The sequence below is a fragment of the Vipera ursinii genome, assembly GCF_947247035.1.
Source record: "Vipera ursinii genome assembly, contig: SUPER_Z_unloc_1, whole genome shotgun sequence".
In the NCBI taxonomy this organism is placed as follows: Eukaryota; Metazoa; Chordata; class Lepidosauria; order Squamata; family Viperidae; genus Vipera; species Vipera ursinii.
In genome coordinates, this window is record NW_028148449.1 from 93,944 (window position 1) to 113,119 (window position 19,176).

At 65.4% G+C, this 19,176-nt stretch overlaps 2 protein-coding genes across 3 annotated transcripts; both read left to right on the forward strand.

Annotated features, from left to right (window-relative positions):
* Positions 1–1,654: 1,654 nt before the first annotated feature.
* ASB10 (ankyrin repeat and SOCS box containing 10) lies at positions 1,655–8,719 on the forward strand. Of its 2 annotated transcripts, none has more exons than XM_083379977.1 (5): positions 1,655–1,867; positions 4,684–4,951; positions 6,132–6,636; positions 7,757–7,870; positions 8,372–8,719. In XM_083379977.1, exons 1-5 carry the CDS (start codon positions 1,681–1,683, stop codon positions 8,555–8,557), a joined length of 1,260 nt encoding a protein of 419 aa, XP_083236103.1. In that variant the 5' UTR covers positions 1,655–1,680; the 3' UTR covers positions 8,558–8,719. The 2 variants fall into 2 exon arrangements, with proteins under 2 accessions (XP_083236103.1, XP_083236102.1); XM_083379976.1 differs by lacking the exon at positions 1,655–1,867 and adding an exon at positions 4,097–4,451.
* Positions 8,720–11,184: 2,465 nt separating this feature from the next.
* On the forward strand, positions 11,185–17,971 carry GBX1 (gastrulation brain homeobox 1; the record flags this gene model as incomplete). The annotated part of the gene is given in 6 exon segments (XM_083379975.1): positions 11,185–11,286; positions 11,288–11,314; positions 11,316–11,371; positions 11,373–11,499; positions 11,501–11,981; positions 17,330–17,971. Coding segments are annotated over 6 exon segments (1,434 nt in total). The 3' UTR covers position 17,971.
* Positions 17,972–19,176: the final 1,205 nt, after the last annotated feature.

Genomic DNA, 19,176 nt, shown 5'->3' on the forward strand with positions numbered 1-19,176 from the left:
AAAAAAAAGGCACAGGGGGTAGGGGGGTGGGAGGAGAGCAGGGAGAGCCCCCCCTTTAGACCCAAGAGCAGCCAATCCCAGCACGGGCTGCCTCGCGCACTCCCCAACCCATCAACCACAGCTCTCTGGGCCCGCCGCGGTTGCCCTTTGCCCTCCCAGCCCGCTGGAATAAAAAAAAAAACGAGCATCCCGCCAGCCAGCGCAGCAGTTCCGGCAGCCGAGGGGGCTGCGGGCGGCTGGCGATCCCGAAATTATACAAAAAACAATTATTGAAAGCGAATAAAAACAGGCGAACGACCAACTCAGACCGTAGCAGAGAGAGCCGAAAGAGCAGAGCTGAAAGGCCTTCAAGCCTCGGGCCGGGCCGGGCCTCTTGTCTCAGCACGGGAAGGTCTGTGGCCCATTCACGGGACAGCATCCCTAGGAGGTGGAGCTGGCCCGGAGCAACAGCCGGCACTCGGGAAAGCAGAGGTGGCAAGGGAAGGTCTGGACCACTTTGCCCCACTGTGGGGCGCCCGGTCTTTGGAGGGCAAAGAGACCCACCAGCCACCACCTCCAGGGGTGTGTGTGTGTGCCGCCACCTGCCCGCTTTCCCCATTGGAATGGACAAAAATGCCTCCAGAAGAATTAACCAGGAACATTGATTGTCTAAAAAGATTGGATGTTAATACAACTAGGCCAGGGGTAGGCCGCCTCGGCTCTTTTAGGACTCGTGGACTTCAACTCCCAGAATTCCTCAGCCAGCATGGGGGGACTATGGCCCCCTTGATGACTGATGGACTTCAACTCCCAGAATTCCTGAGCCAGCGTGGGGGAACCATGGTTTCCTGGATGACTGGTGGACTTCAACTCCCAGAATTCCTGAGCCAGCATGGGGGAACTATGGCCCCTTCTTGACTGGTGGACTTCAACTCCCAGAATTCCTCAGCCAGCATGGGAGGACTATGGTCCCCTTGATGACTGGTGGACTTCAACTCCCAGAATTCCTGAGCCAGCATGGGGGAACTATGGCCCCTTCTTGACTGGTGGACTTCAACTCCCAGAATTCCTCAGCCAGCATGGGAGGACTATGGTCCCCTTGATGACTGGTGGACTTCAACTCCCAGAATTCCTGAGCCAGACAGCCACCTTGCAGTCTGACTCTGCCCACTGCCAGGAGTTCAATCCCGACCGGCTCAAAGTTGACTCAGCCTCCCATCCTTCCGAGGTCGGTAAAAGGAGGACTCGGACGGCTTGGGGGGGGGGAAACGGGCCGACATTGTAAACCACTCAGATAAAGCAGTCTAAAGCGGTATAAAAGTGCTGTTGCTATGAGAAGGCACTCTGCCCACGCCCGGAAGCGCTTGTCACATTCCCAGGCTCTCGCCTTGTCACTCCAGTTCCGCCGGGCTCGGAGGGCAAGGCTTGGCACGGAACCCGCGCTGCCTTGGCACAAAAATGGGATAGGTATATATTTTGGGAAGCGGTGACCAGCCGGCAGATGATCGCGTGGCGGTGGCCAAGAGGAGCTATTTATAGCGGCCGCCTCGGGTGCGAGGGGAGGCTTCACTTGGGGGTCCTGGTCGCTGGCCGGAGGCAGCCGTTCCTCCAGGAGGGCCGTGTCCCTTGGCCCCTCCTCCAGGAAGCCCTTCCAGGAGCCGCAAGGAGGAGGCCGGGCCCGGCAAGCGAGGGAGGGCCAGGATGGCCAGGGCCCTGCAGAGCAGGAAGGCTGGCGAGGGTCCCCTGGAGTGCCGGGACCCCGTGGTGCAGAACGCCCTCTACACCGGGAACCTGGCCGAGGTGCAGCGGCATTTCTCCGAGCGCTCCGCGGTGGACCTGGTCATCCAGGCCAAGAGCCAGGACCTGCGCTGGACCAGCCAGAAGTGGGGTAAGAGCAGGAGGGGAGGTCAAAGGTCAATGGTCCCCCTGCACAGCCGGACCTTCCCCGGGGGCAAACCGCAGGCGGTGCCCAGGGCTTGGCCTGAAATTCCTCCCTACCCCCGTTTAAGGCTCCTCTCCTCCCCCACCCCACAGGAAATGCTCTGGGTCACGGTAGTAGCCGTGATCCGCCCACTAGGCCAGCGGGCCGGTGACCAAGGAGGGCCTGGCCAAAGCAGAATGGGACAGCTGGTGTGAGACCACTCTCCCCATGGGGCAATTCAAGGGTTCCATGTCATGATTTAAAACAATTTTAATTACTTTCACGTCGTTCACACTTCATGTCTCGAATTAATCATCATCAGAATAGTCAAAAGTCGGGAGGGAGCTTGGAGGTCATCTAGTCCAACCCCCTGCTCCGGCAGGAAATATACCTATCTACCATTTCAGAGAAATGGCTTGTTCCACCATGAGTGGGGGGGGGGGCAGATGTCCCGCTGGCCGCTTCCAGGAAGGGGAGGGGGTGTGTGCGATGGGAGGGGGTCTGCTCCGGTCCACCTCCGCCAACAGCTGCCAGGGATCCATCATCCTCTCCACTGGGGGCAAAAGTTGCACCATCTCAAACGGGGGGGGGGGAGGGGGGCACTCCTGTAGGCAAACCGTCAAAAAAAAAACACCCATTCAGCTCTTCCCCTTAAAATAACTTTGGGTGGTTGTTTTTTTTGGAAGCACTTTTAGCCATCAGCTTCTTATAGGCAAAAGGTCCTGTGGAAAGGGAAGCCAAATGGCTGCTGCTCCTCGGAGGAAATGTCTGACAGTGAGAAGAGAGGAGAGAGTCACCCGTCTGAATTGGAAGAGGTTCTCCTGCTTGTCTAGATGACCTCCGAGGTCCCTTCCAGCTCTGTCCAGTTCTGTTGTGTTCCATTAATTCTAATTCTAATTCTATTCTATTCTATTCTATATTCTGTTCTATTCTATTCTATTCTATTCTATGTTCTGTTCTATACCATTCCGTTCTATTCCATATTTTCTATTCTATTCTATTCTATTCTATATTCTATATTCTATTCTGTTCTGTTCTATTCTATTCTATTCTATTCTATTCTATTCTATTCTATTCTATTCTATTCTATTCTATATTCTGTTCTATTCCATTCCATTCCATATTTTCTATTCTATTCCATTCCATATTTTCTATTCTGTTCTGTTCTATTCTATTCTATTCTGTTCTATTCTATTCTGTTCTGTTCTGTTCTGTTCTACATTCTGTTCTATTCTAATCCATTTCATATTTTCTATTCTATTCTATTCTATTCTATTCTATTCTATTCTATATTCTATATTCTATATTCTATATTCTATTCTATTCTACATTCTGTTCTATTCTACATTCTGTTCTATTCTATTCCATTCCATATTTTCTATTCTATTCTATTGTATTGTATTCTATTCTATTCTATTCTGTTCTGTTCTGTTCTGTTCTGTTCTACATTCTGTTCTATTCTAATCCATTTCATATTTTCTATTCTATTCTATTCTATTCTATTCTATTCTATTCTATATTCTATATTCTATTCTATTCTACATTCTGTTCTATTCTATTCCATTTCATATTTTCTATTCTATTCTGTTCCATTCCATTCCATATTCCAATATCTATTCTATTCTATTCTATTCTATTCTATTCTATTCTATTCTATTCTATTCTATTCTATTCTATTCTATTCTATTCTATTCTATTCTATTCTATTCTATTCTATTCTATTCTATTCTACATTCGGTTCCATTCTATTCCATTCCATATTTTCTATTCTATATTCCATACACCATTCCATTCCAACGTTCTGCAGGCTCGAAAACCTCCTTAAGGAGACCACCCCCACCCCACCCCCGCCCCCTCCTCGGCTCCCGAGTCCCTGGGAATTCGAGCTCTCCAGCGCTTCAGCCCCCAAAGGCACCACCCCACCCCACCCCACCCCGCGCGCATGACCTCCTGACCCCCGGGAGAGGATCTGGGCTTCTCCCAACAGCCCTTCTGTGTGTGTGGGGGGGGGCAATCACGAGGCCAGGAGAGGCTCCAAGCCCAGCTTGTCTTTCTTAAACCTGGTTTGTCGGGCCCGCTCCGCGTCAGCCCAGGGGTCTCCTCGGTCGAACCAGGCAAAAAAAAAAAAAAATGGGGCAGCCGCCAAAGCGCCAGCCTTAAGGCTTCTGGATCCAGCGCGGGGTGGGGTGGGGGAGAGGCTGCGGCCGGACGGAGCACTCCGAGGGCCGTTCCGGGCCTCCCCGCGCGGCAGGGCCGCTCCTCCGTGCCGGGTCCTGCAGGGCCCAAGGGTGGCCCTTCCCTGCTGCGCCCCCCCTCCCCAGCCCCGGTTCAAGAGGGGAGATGGCCCTCCGCCCTCCGGCTCCGGAGCCCATCGCAGCACGCACGGCGCGGGGAGCGGCCCGGGCCTTCTGGCAGGCGCTGCTGGCGGGCGACGGCCGCGCCCTTCTCTGCTGCCTGAGCGAGGCCGAGGGCGGCCTGGGTGCCAACTCCGTCTTCGACACCAGCGACTCGGAGGAGTGGCGCCAGTACCGCTCCAGCTCCCGCCAGCTGAGTGCGCCGGGAGCGGTCCCCGACCGTTCAGGCTTCTGCGGACCGGTGGTGGTGGTGGGAGGTTGGGAACCCCTGGCTTGGCGGAGAAAGAGAGACCGGCAGCTCCACGCCGCGGCTCCAGGTGCCGTCCTGGCCCTTCTCCCTCTCCGGAGGCGGGGAAGGCGAAGCCCGGCCGGCCGCCTCGGCTTTCCCTGTCTCCGGCAGCTGATCCCCCGGCTTTTCTCTCCCCGCAGGATTGTGGTCCCTGACCTACGAGCAGGAGCTGACCACGCCGCTCCACATCACGGCCAGCCGCGGCTACCTGGACTGTTTGCGCCACCTCCTGCTCCGCGGGGCCCAGGTGGATCTGGCGCCCGGCGGGCAGACCGCCCTGCACGCGGCTTGCGCGGCGGCCACCGCCGACTGCGTCCGGCTGCTGCTGGCTTTCGGCGCCGACCCCGGGGCCGTCTCGGAAGGCGGGTTCCAGCCGCTCCACCTCTGCCGGAGCCCCGGCTCTAGCCAGTGAGTAAGCTCCGCCTTGCGGCGCCCGCCGAAGAACAGCCGAGGGCCGGACCAAGGCGGCGGCGGAGGGCGGCGGGGTCTCCTCCGGGAAGCTTCGGGGCCCGTGCAAGGAGCCCGGCCCTCAGGTCCCCCGGAGCCGGCTTTCCTTTCCCTTTGGCCTTCTGGAATTCCGAGACCCGGAAAACCCGAGATGGGAAGGAGAGCCCTAAACAACCGGGCAGGCAGCCGGAAGATCCGCGGAAGCCAGAGTCCGATCCGCTGGATCCTGCCTGCCCAACCCTGCGGCGTTCTTTGGACCCGGCTTCTTCCGGGCGTCCGTGGCCGAGGCCTGCAGGCGCAAGGGCGGCCAAGGCGAAGGGGAGGGCCGCTAGTCCCGCTCTCGGAACCGGCCAATTCTGTGCCCCGCGGTGGGGATATGGGGGGGTGGGTGTTTCCACAGCGGCGGGGCGCGAATGCGTCTCCTCCACCCGCCCAGCCCTGAGGTAGCCCGCCCTGACCCCATTCCGGGTGGGGCTCCTTCAGTTTTGCTTTCCCGAGGGTAGGAACACCCCACCCCCCCGCGCGCCCCCCATCCGAAGGGAAAGGCAGGCGCATGCCGCTCGGGATCCCGCCCCGTTGTCGGGCATCTTTTAGCCCAAGGATCGCTGGAGGTCGCGGGGCGCCCGAGGACACGCGACTTCGTTTCGTGGGAAAAGAAGAGTTTGGGCGCGCGGAGTTTGGCGGCGGGGGGAGGGGGGGAAACGAGGTGGGGCCGCTGCAGGAAAGGCCGCTGGCAGCCGGCGCACGGCCGCCTTTTCAGCTGGGGGGGTGAGAGAGAGGCCCTCTAGGAGTTTGTGGGGGCCGAAATGGGGGGGGGAGTGTCGTCTGTCCCCTCTGGAAGAGCGCCCCTCCCTCTCCAGGGGGAGGCCTTGTCTTACAGCCGGAGACTCGCCAGAGGCAGGGGTCACCAAGCCTGCCTCTCCCCCCCCCCGCGTGAGATCGGCTCCAAGGGGTCTCCGCGTCCCTTCAGGGGAGGGGGCTGGCGAGAAAGGAAGGCGCCCCTCCCCCGAGGAGGAAAGGAAAGGGGGTCGCGCCGCGCTTCCCGCCAGCCAGCCAGCCCCGAAATTGGAGGCGCAGGGCAGACCCGGCGGCCTCAGCCCCCCTTTCCACCCCACCCACACCCCCCCCGCTCCCGTTCCAGGTGCGCTCGCCTGCTGCTGAGCCACGGGGCTCCGGTGAACGGCGCGTCGGAGGAGGAAGGGGACACCCCGCTGCACGTGGCAGCCCGGCTGGGCCTGGCCGAGCAGGTGCGCCTCCTCCTGCAGCACGGGGCCGACCTGGAGGCCCGGAACGCCGAGGGGGAGACGCCGCTGATCGCCGCCTGCACCCTGGCGCACTCCGCCCAGGCGGCGGAGGCCCACTACGACGTCTGCCGGCAGCTGCTGGAGGCCGGCGCCCGGGTGAACGCCGCCGACCGCGACCTGCAGCGCCCGCTGCACCAGGCCTGCAAGAACGCCAACGCCCGCGTGGTGGCGCTGCTCCTGGCCCGCGGCGCCAACGTCAACATCATGAGCTACAGCGGCAACACGGCGCTGCACAACGCCCTGCAGGGGGCGCCCTACCGCCTGGAGCACCGGCCGGAGCTGGCCGTGCGCCACCTGCTGAACCACGGCGCGGTGCGCGTCTGGCCCGGGGCTCTGCTCAAGGTGCGGCGCGGGCCGGTGCGCCCCCCCCCACCCCACCCCGCCCCGCGGGCTCCATCCAAAGGGTCCCGGAGGCCGAGAGCGCCTGGCCTCCCCTCGCCCCCTGCGCCGGCGCCTAAGGCCGCGGAGGTGGGGGTGGGGGGTGGGTGGGCTGGGACCGGCCGGACTGCAAGTGGCGCTGGGTGGGTCGCCCCCCAAAGCGCCGCAGCCGGCTCCGTTTGGCGCACAGTCCGGCCAAGAGGCCTCGGAAAGCCGGCCGGGCCTCGAGCGATCCAGACGCGCCCGCGGGCCGCATTCCTGCCGGCCTTCGCGATCCCAGTCCGGGAGCTGCCCGCTTCGGGATTTGGGTCGCTCTCCCCTGCGGGCCGGGAAATGTCTGTGGGGGGGGTTGGTGGGGGGGGTCCTGGATAGCCAGAACATGCAGTCGTGGTGGCCGCGCCGTTTTGAGTCCGAAGGAAAAGGCGGGCGGCCCGCGGGGCTGCGGGCAACGCGCACCCCCATCCTGGCCTAACCGGACCCGCACCTCTCCGGGTTCAAGGAGGCTCCCTTCGCTCAGTCTGAGGTTCAAGGGAGAGGCGGGGTGAGAGGGGCAGGGCCGCGCGGGGGGGGTGCGGGGGGGCAGCCGGGTAGCCCGCGGAAGCTTGGAAAGATCCGGAGGTGAAAGAGGAGGGGAAGGGCAGGCCCGGGGCACCGGCCACACCGGTCAAGCCACGCCGGCCCGCCAGGAGGGAGAAGGGGAATCCAGCGGTCGAAGTCAACCGAGGCTCTCGCTGCGCTGCCATCCGCTGCGCCGGCTCTTCCCGCGGCGGGTCCCCAGGGCAGGACCGGCGGAGGGTGGGGCAGGTAGACGTCCCGGGCAAGCCAAACGGTTCTGCCCACCCCCCCACCCCAACCCCACACACGCCGGGCGGTGCCTCTGCTCTTTGGCCTTGGTCTACTCCGGCCTGGGACGCCGAGGCCTGAAACGGGCCACTCGCGCGCTTTCCCACAACCTCAGCGCCATCCTCACGGGGGTGGGGGGTGGGGAACCCTTCCGAGGGATTCGGGGCCGAGGCTCAAAAGTAGCAACCCCCTCCACACACACACACACACACTTCCTGCCTCCTCCTCCCCCGCCCCACAGGTGCTGCGCTACTGCTGCGCTTCCCCTCGCACGGTCGAGGCCCTGCTGAACTGCTACGTGCGAGTGCCGGTCACGGAGGCCTGGCAGCAGGCGGTCCCGGAAGAGCTGGTGCAGGTGAGTGAGTTTCGGCCAGAGAGCCCCGGGTGTGTGTGTGTGTGAGGACGGGAGGGTGGTCTGAGGCACAGAGGCTGGTCCCCGCTGGGGGCTGCCTTCCCCCGTTCACACCGCCTCCCCTCCCTCCCTCCCTCCCTCCCTCCCTTCCTTCCTTCCTTCCTTCCTTCCTTCCTCCCTCCCTCCCTCCCTCCCTCCCTTCTTCTGCTGTGTCCTTTCATCCTTCTTTCTTCCTTCCTTCCTTCCTTCCTTCCTTCCTCCCTCCCTCCCTCCCTCCCTCCCTTCTTCTGCTCTGTGTCCTTTCATCCTTCTTCCTTCCTTCCTTCCTTCCTTCCTTCCTTCCTTCCTTCCTCCCTCCCTCCCTCCCTCCCTCCCTTCTTCTGCCCTGTGTCCTTTCATCCTTCTTTCTTCCTTCCTTCCTTCCTTCCTTCCTTCCTTCCTTCCTTCCTTCCTTCCTTCCTTCCTTCCTTCCTTCCTCCCTCCCTCCCTTCCTTCCTTTTGCAGCGGCACCCGAGCTTCTTCCGCTCCCTCTTCGGCCTGGGCCGGGCCCCCCGCAGCTTGCAGCACCTGGCCCGCTGCGCCCTCCGCACCTGCCTGGAAGGCCGCCTCCTCCAGGCCCTGCCCCACCTGCGCCTGCCGCCCGCCTTGGAGCAGTTCGTGCTGCTCCGCTTCGAGGACCTGCTTTATTAACCGCCCACCCCCCACTTCTCAGCCCACCTCCCCACCCCCGGGGCTGGGGCTGCCTCGAATCCCCGACGGGCGAAGCGTCCACGCAGACACGGCGGGTCCCGCTTCCAGGAAAAGCCCAGGACGCTTCCAGCTCTTCCAAAGAGCGCCGGGATAGCGGGGAAACCCCCCCCCCGCCCTCCCCTCCACCGGGAGGCGGCAGCGAGGGAGGATACGGAGAAGATTCGCCCCTCCCGGCGGGAAGGTCCCGGAGGCCAGGCTGGAGAAAAGATCCAGCGATCTGCCAGAGATCCGGCAGAGAGAGAGAGAGGAAAAAAAGGCCGTGGCTGCGCCCGAGGGGGGGGGGGGGCTGAGCTGGCTTCCTCGGAGGCCGAGCGGAGAGATCCGTGGAGATCCCTTTAGGGCTCCGGCCTCCGGTGTGGCCCAACGGATCGGCCCGGACGCCCAGATCCTAACCCAGCGTGCCTCTCCACACCCCCCCCCCCACGGCTGCTTTCCTGGCTGGACATAACTTGGGGGGGGAGGGGCACTGGACCTCCCCGTCTCCGGATCCCCAAGCCCACGTGGGTCCCTGGAAAGGGGAAAGCGAGTGGGCAGAGACTGCGTCCCGCGGGCCTGGAAAAGCCCCTCCTCGCCCCCCCTCCTCTTCGCCCCTTTTTCCTCTCCCCCCCCCCCCAAACTCTTGCCTTTCTCTCCCCCGTGACGAGATCGGGGAAGCTGGCGGCTCTTTTGTAGATTGCCCGGGTGTGTAATAAAGACGTTGCTGCTTCTTCGCCGTGCGTGGCTGTGCCTGGGGTCGGGGGTCGGGGGTAGGGGGGGGTTAGCGCCCCCACCCCCCCAGCCAAGGCGGGCCTCTCCTCCTCCGCGATCTCGGGAAAGGCGAGGCGGGAGATGAGCGGAGGACGGACGGTCCCTTGTCTGGAACGGGAGACGTCCGAAACGGGAGGGGTTCTCCTGCTCAAGCAGGGGGCTGGACTAGATGACCTCTGGGGTCCCTTCCAACTCTGTCCTTCTGTAAGGGTCTCCTGCTTGGATGGGAGGTTGGGCTAGTTGACATCCAAGGTCCCTTCCCACTCTATTTGGATTGATTGATGGATCGATTCTGTAAGGGCCTCCTGCTCGAGCAGGGGGCTGGACTGGAAGACCTCCAGGGTCCCTTCCGGCTCTGTTCCAGTCACGAATGAGAGGAGCCTGGCAGTGCCCGATGGGTGGGGCAGATTGCCAGAGGCAGACAAGCAGGCCCCGGTGGCGCTCTCACAGGTCACCGCCAGGGGGCGCGGCAGGACCCGGGCAGCGGACACTTCGAGCCAGACCGGAGCAGCGCCGGATCAAAGGACGGGCGAGGGGAGGGGAGGGGAGGGGAGGGGAGGGGAGGGGAGGGGAGGGGGGGTCCTGGCGTGGCGGAGACAGAGGGCCGGCCTGTTGCCTGGCTGGGGCAGAGGAACCGCACCCCTGCGGTAACCCCAGACCCTCGGGGGTGGGGGTGGGGGGTGTCCTGTGCACGCCCAGGGCCTTGGAGGGCTGAAGGCCTGGCTGAGTCCATTTGATGCCCTGGCTGGGTGGGAATGCACACGCGGAGGGGGGGGCTTTCTCTGACCACTGGGGGAATCCTTGCTTCCAGCCCCAGGCTTCCTACCCCCCTTGCGGTCCCGATCCCGGGGCAAGGGCAGCCCGCCGACCGCTCTCCGGAGCGCCCGGAGGGGGTCCCGGGAGAGGCCGCCGCGCAACAGGTGCCGGCCAGGCGAGCGATTTGCCCCCCCCATCCCTCCCTTTCGCTCGCTCCTCCCGGCTCTGGCCGCCCCTAGGTGGGCGGGGGGTTGGCAGGCGAGCCCCGCGCCCTTCCCGCCGTGTGGGACGAGGGGCGCCGGGCGACCCCCTCCCCTTCTTCCTCCAGGCTCCGCAAGACGGACCGGCGGGTGGCGGCCCGAAAAGGATTAAAAAGAGAATTTTCTTTAAAAAAAAATTCTGTCGGGGTGCCAGGCCGGCAGTCCCCAGCTCTCCCGGGAACAGCTCAGCCCTGCCCGGGTCGGTAAACTGCTAAGCTTGTAAGCCGCCCTGAGTCTTCGGAGAAGGGCAGGATAGAAATGGAATTAAAATAAAATAAATCGGGAGGAGGAGACGCCGGAGAAAAGATCGGGTACTTTACACACACACACACACACACACACAGCCCGGGAGGGGAAGGAGGCGCTCCCGCGGGCGACCGGACAGCCTGCCAGCCAGCCAGCCGGCGAGCGAGCGAGGAGGACAGAGGTGCCCTCCGCGGCCGAGAGCAGAGGAGGGAAGCCTGGCACCCCACGGGGCAACGTCGGAGCCAGACCAGGGCCGTAGGGCAAGGGACCGGATCCGCTCCCCCTTCCTGGCACAGTCGGTGGGGCGAAGCGGGGGAGTCGATTGGTGGGAGAGACGCCCCCCCCCCCGCCCAGCCCGACAAAAGGCCCTTGTGCGCCCGGCCGGTAATTGGCAATCATCAATCACCAGTCATAATGGCTGATGAGGCGGGAGGGGGCGGCGCTTCCCAGGGGCCCCCCGGCCGCTCCAGTGGGAACCCGCCGCTGCCGCCTCCCTGGCCCGGCCGCGGGGCGGGCGCGGCTTCTGGGGGGAACTCAAGCGGAATTTGAGGAAGATGGATGAGCGCGGAGGCAGGGCGACACGCCTTCCCCCTCCCCTGCCGTCTCCCTCCCTCCCTCCTCGCCCGCCCTCTCTCGGCAGACAGCGCCAGCCCAGCGCCACGAACGGCAGGAACGGCAGGAACGGCGGCGGCGGCGGCTCCGTCGAAGATTTCCCCGAGCCGAGCGGGCTGAAGAAGGCAGCCGCCCCCTGCTTCCGCCGGGGCGGTTGCTCCGGGCTCGGGCCGACGGAGGGAATCTGGCGGCCGGCGAGACTCTGGCGGGGGGGCCGCCGGGCCGGTAAGTGCCGGCGGGCTCGGGGGCCGCCGCCGCCGCCGCCGCCGCCATGCAGAGGCCAAGTAGCGGCCAAGGGGCGGCTTTCTCCATCGACTCGCTGATCGGCCACTCGCCGCCCGCCCCGCGCTCCGGCCCGCTGCTCTACACCGGCTACCCCATGTTCATGCCTTACCGGCCGCTGGTGCTGCCCCACGGGCCGCTGCAAGCCGCCAGCGGGCTGCCCCCGCTGACCCCGCTGGCTTCCTTCGCCGGCCGCCTGGGCAGCTCCTTCTGCGCCAGCCTGGGCCAAGCCGTGCCCTCCATGGTGGCCCTGACCACCGCCTTGCCCAGCTTCGGCGAGCCCCCGGACGGATTCTACCCGCCCCAGGAGCTGCCGGTGGCCGGGCGGAGCAGCGGCGAGCCCCCCTGCCGCCGTCGCGCCGCCGGGCCGGAAGCCTTGGAAAGCGGCGACCTGTCTCCCGCCGGGGACAAAGCTCCGGAGCCACCGCTGCACTTCCCGGATCCCTTTCCCGGCCTGGCAGGTGGGTCTCGGGCGGCAGGTGGGTGGGTGGGTGGCTGGGTGGGCGGAGGGGAGGAAGCTGCGGCCGCTACAAGGAGCGAGAACTTTTCTCGCCGAGGGAAAGTTTGCGGACACGGAAGGGGTGCCCTGCGGAGGGAGGGAGGGGGGGTTGGGGGTCAACCAGGGGGTGAGACCCGAGCGAGTTTCCAGGGAGGGTGAAGGCATCGCCGACCCTCACGGCGGCCGCGGTCCCTTCTCCCTTTCCCGTTGGCCCAGTCCTCGCCCTCCTCCCGCCCCTCCCTCCCTCCTTCGCGGCCCCCACGGCGAGGGGTCCCGTCCCGCTCCCCAAACCCGCCCCCGGCCCGGGCTCAGCTCTCTCCCGCAAAGGGCGCTTCCCTCTCGGACCCCCGGTTTTTCCGCAAGAGTCCCGTCGGCTCCCGCGCCTCCTCGCTGCAGCTTGTCCCGGGAGCGCCCGAGCCATCTCGTGGAGTGGCGGGTCGGGGTGGGTGGTTTCGGGGGGGTGTCTCCGTCCGGAACGCCCTCGGGCTGGCCGGGACGGAGCTGTCCTTGGTCCTACGGAGCGGCCGAGCCGAGCCCCCCCCCCGCCCGTTCCGCAACGCGCGCGGCCGAACCGAGGGAACTCCCGGCCGCTCGGCCGCCTTCTTCCGTTCCGGAGGCCGGGACAGCTGCTGCTGCTGCTTCGGACCCGCGGTCCGATTCGAGCAGGTCCGTCCCAGCCCCGGCCGGCATCGGTCGGCTTGGGAAAAAAAACGGTGCAGGCCGCGGGACGGCGGCGCCCGCAATCGAGGCTCCGGTTCTCTCTCTCTCTCTCTCTCACACACACACACACAACCGCGGAAATAACGGCGGACGTTGGGGCGGGTCGCCTCGGGGCCGGACCTGGTCGGAAGCCTCTGTGGCGCGGTGTCGGGGGAGTCTTCCGAGTTAAGGTGCCAAGACCGGACAGGGACGGTTGACAGCCAAACAAAAGTGGCCGAAACCGTCGCCGCTTGGACTCCGGATCGGAGTCCGCTCCGCCCTTCGCGGAAGAAGGGAAGGAGGCAACCCACATTGCGGCCGACCCGCCTGGTTTGGGGGCACCTCGCTGCCCCCCACCCCGCGCCACGTTTCCCTGCCAGGAGCCGGAGAGCCCCGGTGTGTGTGTGTGTAGACATTTAACGATCCCTAAATCAACGGACGATGAGGAAGAACGTCCCCCCAGGGTGGGATTTCTCTCCCCCCCATTTTTTTAGGGTCTTGGGGGCCGCTTCCTGCGCCTCCCCCCCCCCCACGTCCCAGCCCTGGCGTGCCCTCGAGCCCTTGTGCGTTTCCGGGAGAAGCAGCCCGGCCTTTCACCTCCCCTCCAAAGGCTGCCCCCTCCCCACAACCCTTTGGGGGTGGGGGTCTGCGGAGAGTGGACAGCCCTCCGCAGCGCAGCCGGGTCGCCATCGGGGAGGGAAGGAGCCCCCAAAAATGGCGCGGGAAGAGCCGGGAGCCGGCACCCGATTGGAGGAGGAAGCGTCCGTGGATCCTTCGGGGTGGTGTGGGAGTGAGGGAGCCTCCAGGCTGCTGGGATCGAGGATGGCGCTTCGGAAGACGGTGGGCCGTCAGTTCTCCCGGAGCCCCGTCCCAGAAGGCTTTGGATCGCAGCCTCCATCATCCCCAGCCCAGCAGGCCAGGCGAATCTAGCTTAAGAATGGCGCTGCGCGGTCACCCCGCCGGCAGCAGCCTCGGGGCATCGCCGTGGCCGGCAGCACCGCTCCCTGCGCTGCGCGGGCTCCTCCTCCCCCTCCCCAGCTGCCTGTGGATCGCGCCTGGGCTGCTTTGGACCGCAGCCTCCATCATCCCCAGCCCAGCAGGCCAGACGAATCTAGCTCAGCCTGCTAAGAATGGTGCTGCGCGGTCACCCCGCCGGCAGCCTCGGGGCGTCGCCGGGGCCGGCATCGCCGCTGCCTGCGCTGCGCGGGCTCCTCCTCCTCCCCTGCTGCCTGTGGACTGCTCCTGGGCTGCTTTGGACCGCAGCCTCCATCATCCCCAGCCCAGCAGGCCATGGCGCTGCGCGGTCACCCCGCCAGCAGCAGTCTCGGGACATCGCCGTGGCCGGCAGCACCGCTGCCTGCGCTCCGCGGGCTCCTCCTCCCCCTCCCCTGCTTCCCTTGGATCGCTCCTGGGCTGCTTTGGACCGCAGCCTCCATCATGCCCAGCCCAGCAGGCCAGGCGAATCTAGCTTAAGAATGGCGCTGCGCGGTCACCCCGCCGGCAGCAGCCTCGGGGCATCGCCGTGGCCGGCAGCACCGCTGCCTGCGCTGCGCGGGCTCCCCCTCCTCCTCCCCAGCTGCCTGTGGATCGCGCCTGGGCTGCTTTGGACCGCAGCCTCCATCATCCCCAGCCCAGCAGGCCATGGCGCTGCGCGGTCACCCCGCCAGCAGCAGCCTCGGGACATCGCCGTGGCCGGCAGCACCGCTGCCTGCGCTGCGCGGGCTCCTCTTCCTGTGGATCGCGCCCTGGCGCCGGTCGCCCCCTCCCCTCCCGACAGGCTGAACGGGCGAAGGGGAGGGCGCTGCCTTCCCCCCCCCCCGGCGCTTGCCTGCCAGTCCCCGGAGCGGCTCCCGCTTGGATCAGCCGGTTTCCGAGCGCAGCTGCGCCTAAACCAGGCCAAAGGCGGGTCGGAGATGACCGAAGGGCTAGACGGGGAGGTCAAAGGGAATCCGAGGAAAGGCAATAAAATAACGGGGTGGCGGTAGGAGCCCTTCGCGGGCGCGGCTGACCACCCCCGCCGCATCGGCTGCGCTTCTTCGGGCGGGCCGGGAAGAGCCCTCTGCACGCGCCCAGAGGCCCTGGGCCCTCGGCTCGTCCCCGCACTCGCTTCTTCGCCCTTTCCACCGGGAGGCGGGCGGGGGCGGTGAGGCCGGCCCGGAGTTCCCCAAGTCAAAACACGAGACTCGTTTTCCCGGGACCGGAGGAGGCAGCTTTTCTGGCCGTCCCGGACCGGGCTTGAATCCGAACCGGCCTCGTCGCTGCTTTGTAAAAGGCCTCTCGCCGGCCCGGCCTGCCGGAGCCTCGGCTTCCGTTTCGGGGCGTTTCGGAAAGCGCTGGAAAGGCGGGTTCCGAAGGAGGGCCGCGGAGGACAGACCTCCCCCTCCCCCGCCCCCCCGCGCAGCAGAAGGCCCCCGAAGCCCTGTCAAGACTGGGGGTGCGTGTGCGGAAAAGGGGGTGTCCATCAACAGGACGGGACGGGACGGAGGGGGGAGAGCGAGCGCTGCTTCTGAAAACGGCCGAAGGAGCGGCACCTCGTCCGGGCTGAAAAGCCAGCGCGGCGGACGGCAGCCCCACGAGCAGGCAGGCAGGCAGCCGGAAAGAAAGGCCGTAGTTTCTCTCGGCTTCCTCCTCCTCCTCCTCCTCCTCCTCCTCCTCCTCCTCCCCCCCCACCCCCCGCAGGGCGCTTTGGCCCCGACGCCCGCGCAAGAGGCTGCCCGGAGCCGCTGCCCTTTCCTCGGCCTACACCGGGTGGGGTGGTGGGGGCAAAGGCCCGCGGAGACTCTGCTTCTGCCCGGCCCGAGCGCCGTGGAGCGGTCCCGTCCGAGGCGGGGGGTGGGGAGGGGAGGGAGGGTTGGGCCGCTGCTCTCGCCCGTCCCCCCTCTGAACTTCACCGGCGCGACCCTCCCCCCCCCCCGCCTTCCCCGAAAGAGAGAGAGGGATTGGGAGGAGAGGGTCAGCCGCGGCTTCTGCCGGTTGGGGAAAGCAGGCAGGCAGGTGGGGGGGTCAGCCGGGGGCCCGGGAGGAGTAACCCAGGTCTGATGCCTTTCTCCCTCCCCCTCTCCCTCTCCCTGCCTCCCTCCTCTCTCTCCCTCCCTCTCCCCTCCCTCCCTCTCCCTCCCTCCTTCTTTCTCTCCCTCCCCTCCTTCCCTCTGTCTCCCTCCTTTCGCTCCCTCCCTCTCTCCCTCCCCTCCTTCCCTCTCTCTCTCCCTCCCTCCCTTTCCCTCCCTCCCTCTCTCCCTCCCCTCCTCCCCTCTCTCTCTCCCTCCCTCCCTTTCCCTCCCTCCCTCTCTCCCTCCCCCTCCCTCCCGCTCTCTCTCCCTCGCCCTCTCTTTCCCTCCCTCTCTCCCTCCTTTCTCTCCCTCGCCCTCTCTTTCCCTCCCTCTCTGTCTCCTTCTCTCCCTCCCTCCCTCCCCTCCTTCCCTGTGTCACTCCTTCTTTTGCTCCCTCCCCCTCTCTCCTCCCCCTCTCTCCCTCCCTCCCTTTCCCTTCCTCCCTCTCTCCCTCCCCCTCTCCCCCTGTTCCTCCCTCTCCCTACCTCCCTCTCCCTCCTTCTTTCCCTCCCTCCCCCTCCCTCCTTCTCTCCCTCCCTCTCTTTCCCTTCCTCCCTCTTTCCCTCCCCCTCTCCCCCTCTCTTCCTCTCCCTCCCTCCATCTCCCTCCTTCTTTCCCTCCCCTCCCTCTCTCCCTCCCCCTCCCCCCTCCCTCCCTCTCCCTCCCTCCCTCTCCCTCCTTCTTTCCCCCCTCCCCCTCTCTCCTCTCCCTCCCTCTCCCTCCCTCCCTTTCCCTTCCTCCCTCTCTCCCTCCCCCTCTCTTCCTCTCCCTCCCTCCCTCTCCCTCCTTCTTTCCCTCCCTCCCCCTCTCTCCTCTCCCTCCCTCTCTCCCTCCTCTCCTCCCCTGTCTCCCTCCTTCTTTTGCTCCCTCCCCCTCTCTCTGTCTCCCTCTCTCCCTCTCTTTCCCTCCCTCCCAACTCTCTCTTTCCCTCCCTTTCCCTCCCTCCCTCTCTCCCTCCCCCTCCCTCCCTCCCTCTCCCTCCCTTTCTTTCTCTCCCTCGCCATCGCTTTCCCTCCCTCTGTCTCCTTCTCTCCCTCCCTCTCTCCTCCCTCCCTCCCCTCCTTCCCTGTGTCCCTCCTTCTTTCACTCCCTCCCCCCTCTCTCCTTCTCTCCCTCCCTCTCCCTCCCTCCTTTTCCCTTCCTCCCTCTCTCCCTCCCCCTCTCCCCCTCTTCCTCTCCCTCCCTCCATCTCCCTCCTTCTTTCCCTCCCTCCCTCTCTCCCCCTCTCCCCCTCTCTCCCTCCCTCTCCCTCCCTCCCTCTCCCTCCTTCTTTCCCTCCCTCCCCCCTCTCTCCTTCTCTCCCTCCCTCTCCCTCCCTCCCTTTCCCTTCCTACCTCTCCCCCTCTCCCCCTCTCTTCCTCCCTATCCCTCCCTCCGTCTCCCTCCTTCTTTCCCTCCCTCCCTCTCTCTCTCCCTCCCCCTCCCTCTCTCCCTCCCTGCTCCCCTGTCTCCCTCTCTCTGTCTCCCTCTCTCCCTCTCTCTCCCTCCCTCCCCCCTCGCTCCTTCTCTCCCTCCCTCCCTCTCTCTCCCCCTCCCTCCCTCTCTCTCCCCCCCACCCCAGGCGGCGGCAAGGGCGCCTACAGCTCGGACGAGGAGGCGGCGGCGGCCGAGGAGCGGGCGGGCGAGGCGGGCTGCGGCGGCAGCGAGCGCGAGGAGGAGGAGGAGAGCTCGGCCGAGGCGGAGAGCGAGGAGGAGCCTTTCCCGGAGGGTCCCGGTGGTGGTGGCGGCGCGGGGACCGCCAAGGCGAAGGCCAAGCGCGGCGCGGGCGAGCAGGCGGCGGCGGCGGCGATCCTTCCAGCCGGGGCCGTCGGGGCGGCGGCGGCGGCTTCCTCCTCCTCCTCCTCTTCCTCCTCCTCCTCCTCCTCCTCCTCCACGTCGGGCCCGGGCAAGAGCCGCCGCCGGCGCACGGCCTTCACCAGCGAGCAGCTGCTGGAGCTGGAGAAGGAGTTCCACTGCAAGAAGTACCTGAGCCTGACCGAGCGCTCGCAGATCGCGCACGCCCTCAAGCTGAGCGAGGTGCAGGTCAAGATCTGGTTCCAGAACCGGCGCGCCAAGTGGAAGCGGATCAAGGCCGGCAACGTCAGCGGCCGCTCGGGCGAGCCGGTGCGGAACCCCAAGATCGTCGTGCCCATCCCGGTCCACGTCAACCGCTTCGCCGTCCGCAGCCAGCACCAGCAGCTCGAGCAGGCCCAGCGCCCCTGAGACGACCCCCCCCCGCTGTACAGCCCCCCCCCGCTTATTTATTCGTGTAAAGCCTGTACATAAGGGGCGCCCCCTCCCTCCCCCTCCGCCCTCTTGTACATGAGACACCCCCCCACCCGTCCCTCCCTCCTGGCGCATAAGACCCCCCCTCCCCCTCCTGCACATTAGACCCCCCCGTCCCTCCCTCTCCCCTCTTGCATAAGACCCCCCTCCCCCCCGCCCTCTTGCACACAAGACCCCCGTCCCTCCCTCCCCCCTCTTGCATGACCCCCGTCTCTCCCTCCCTCCCCCTCCGCCCTTTTACATAAGACCCCCGTCCCCCCTCTTGCATAAGACCCCCCTCCCCCTCCTGCACATTAGACCCCCCCGTCCCTCCCTCTCCCCTCTTGCATAAGACCCCCGTCTCTCCCTCCCTCCCCCTCTGCCCTTTTACATAAGACCCCCGTCCCTCCATCTCCCCTCTTGTACACAAGACCCCCGTCCCTCCCTCCCCTTTTGTACAGAAGCCCCCCAGTCCCGCCCCCTCCACCCTCTTGTACATAAGACAGCCCGTCCCTCCCTCCCCCCTCTTGCATGACCCCCGTCTCTCCCTCCCTCCCCCTCCGCCCTTTTACATAAGACCCCCGTCCCTCCCTCTCCCCTCTTGCATAAGACCCCACTCGTCCCTCCCTCTCCCCTCTTGTACACAAGACCCCCGTCCCTCCCTCCCCTTTTGTACAGAAGCCCCCGTCCCTCCCCCTCCGCCCTCTTGCACACGACCCCCCATCCCTCCCTCTCCCCTTGCATAAGACCCCCTCCTCCTACTCCACATAAGACCCCCGTCACTCCCTCTCCCCTCTTGCTTAAGACCTCCCTTCCCCCTCCGCCCTCTTGTACATAAGACCCCACCAGTCCCTTCCTCCCTCCCCCTCCACCCTTACCTAAGACCCCCGTCCCTCCCTCCGCCGTCTTGTACACAAGACCCCCGTCCCTCCCTCCCCCTTTGTACAAAGCCCCCCCGTCCCTCCCCTCCGCCCTATTGTACATAAGACCCCCCATCCCTCCCGCTCCGCCCTCTTGTACATAAGACCCCCATCCCTCCCTCCCTCTCTTGCACATAAGACCCCGTCCCTCCCTCCCCTCCCTCCTTTTGTACAGAAGCCCCCCCCCGTCCCTCCCTCGCGGTGCCCCGTTATCTGTTCCGTCCAGTGCATTGACCAATAAATC

Coding starts and splice junctions, on each gene's coding strand:
- ASB10 (XM_083379976.1), top strand. CDS start 4,241: ATGGCCCTCCGCCCTCCGGCTCCGGAGCCCATCGCAGCACGCACGGCG. Junction 6,637..7,756: donor GGCCCGGGGCTCTGCTCAAG/GTGCGGCGCGGG, acceptor CCCGCCCCACAG/GTGCTGCGCTACTGCTGCGC. Junction 7,871..8,371: donor TCCCGGAAGAGCTGGTGCAG/GTGAGTGAGTTT, acceptor TTCCTTTTGCAG/CGGCACCCGAGCTTCTTCCG.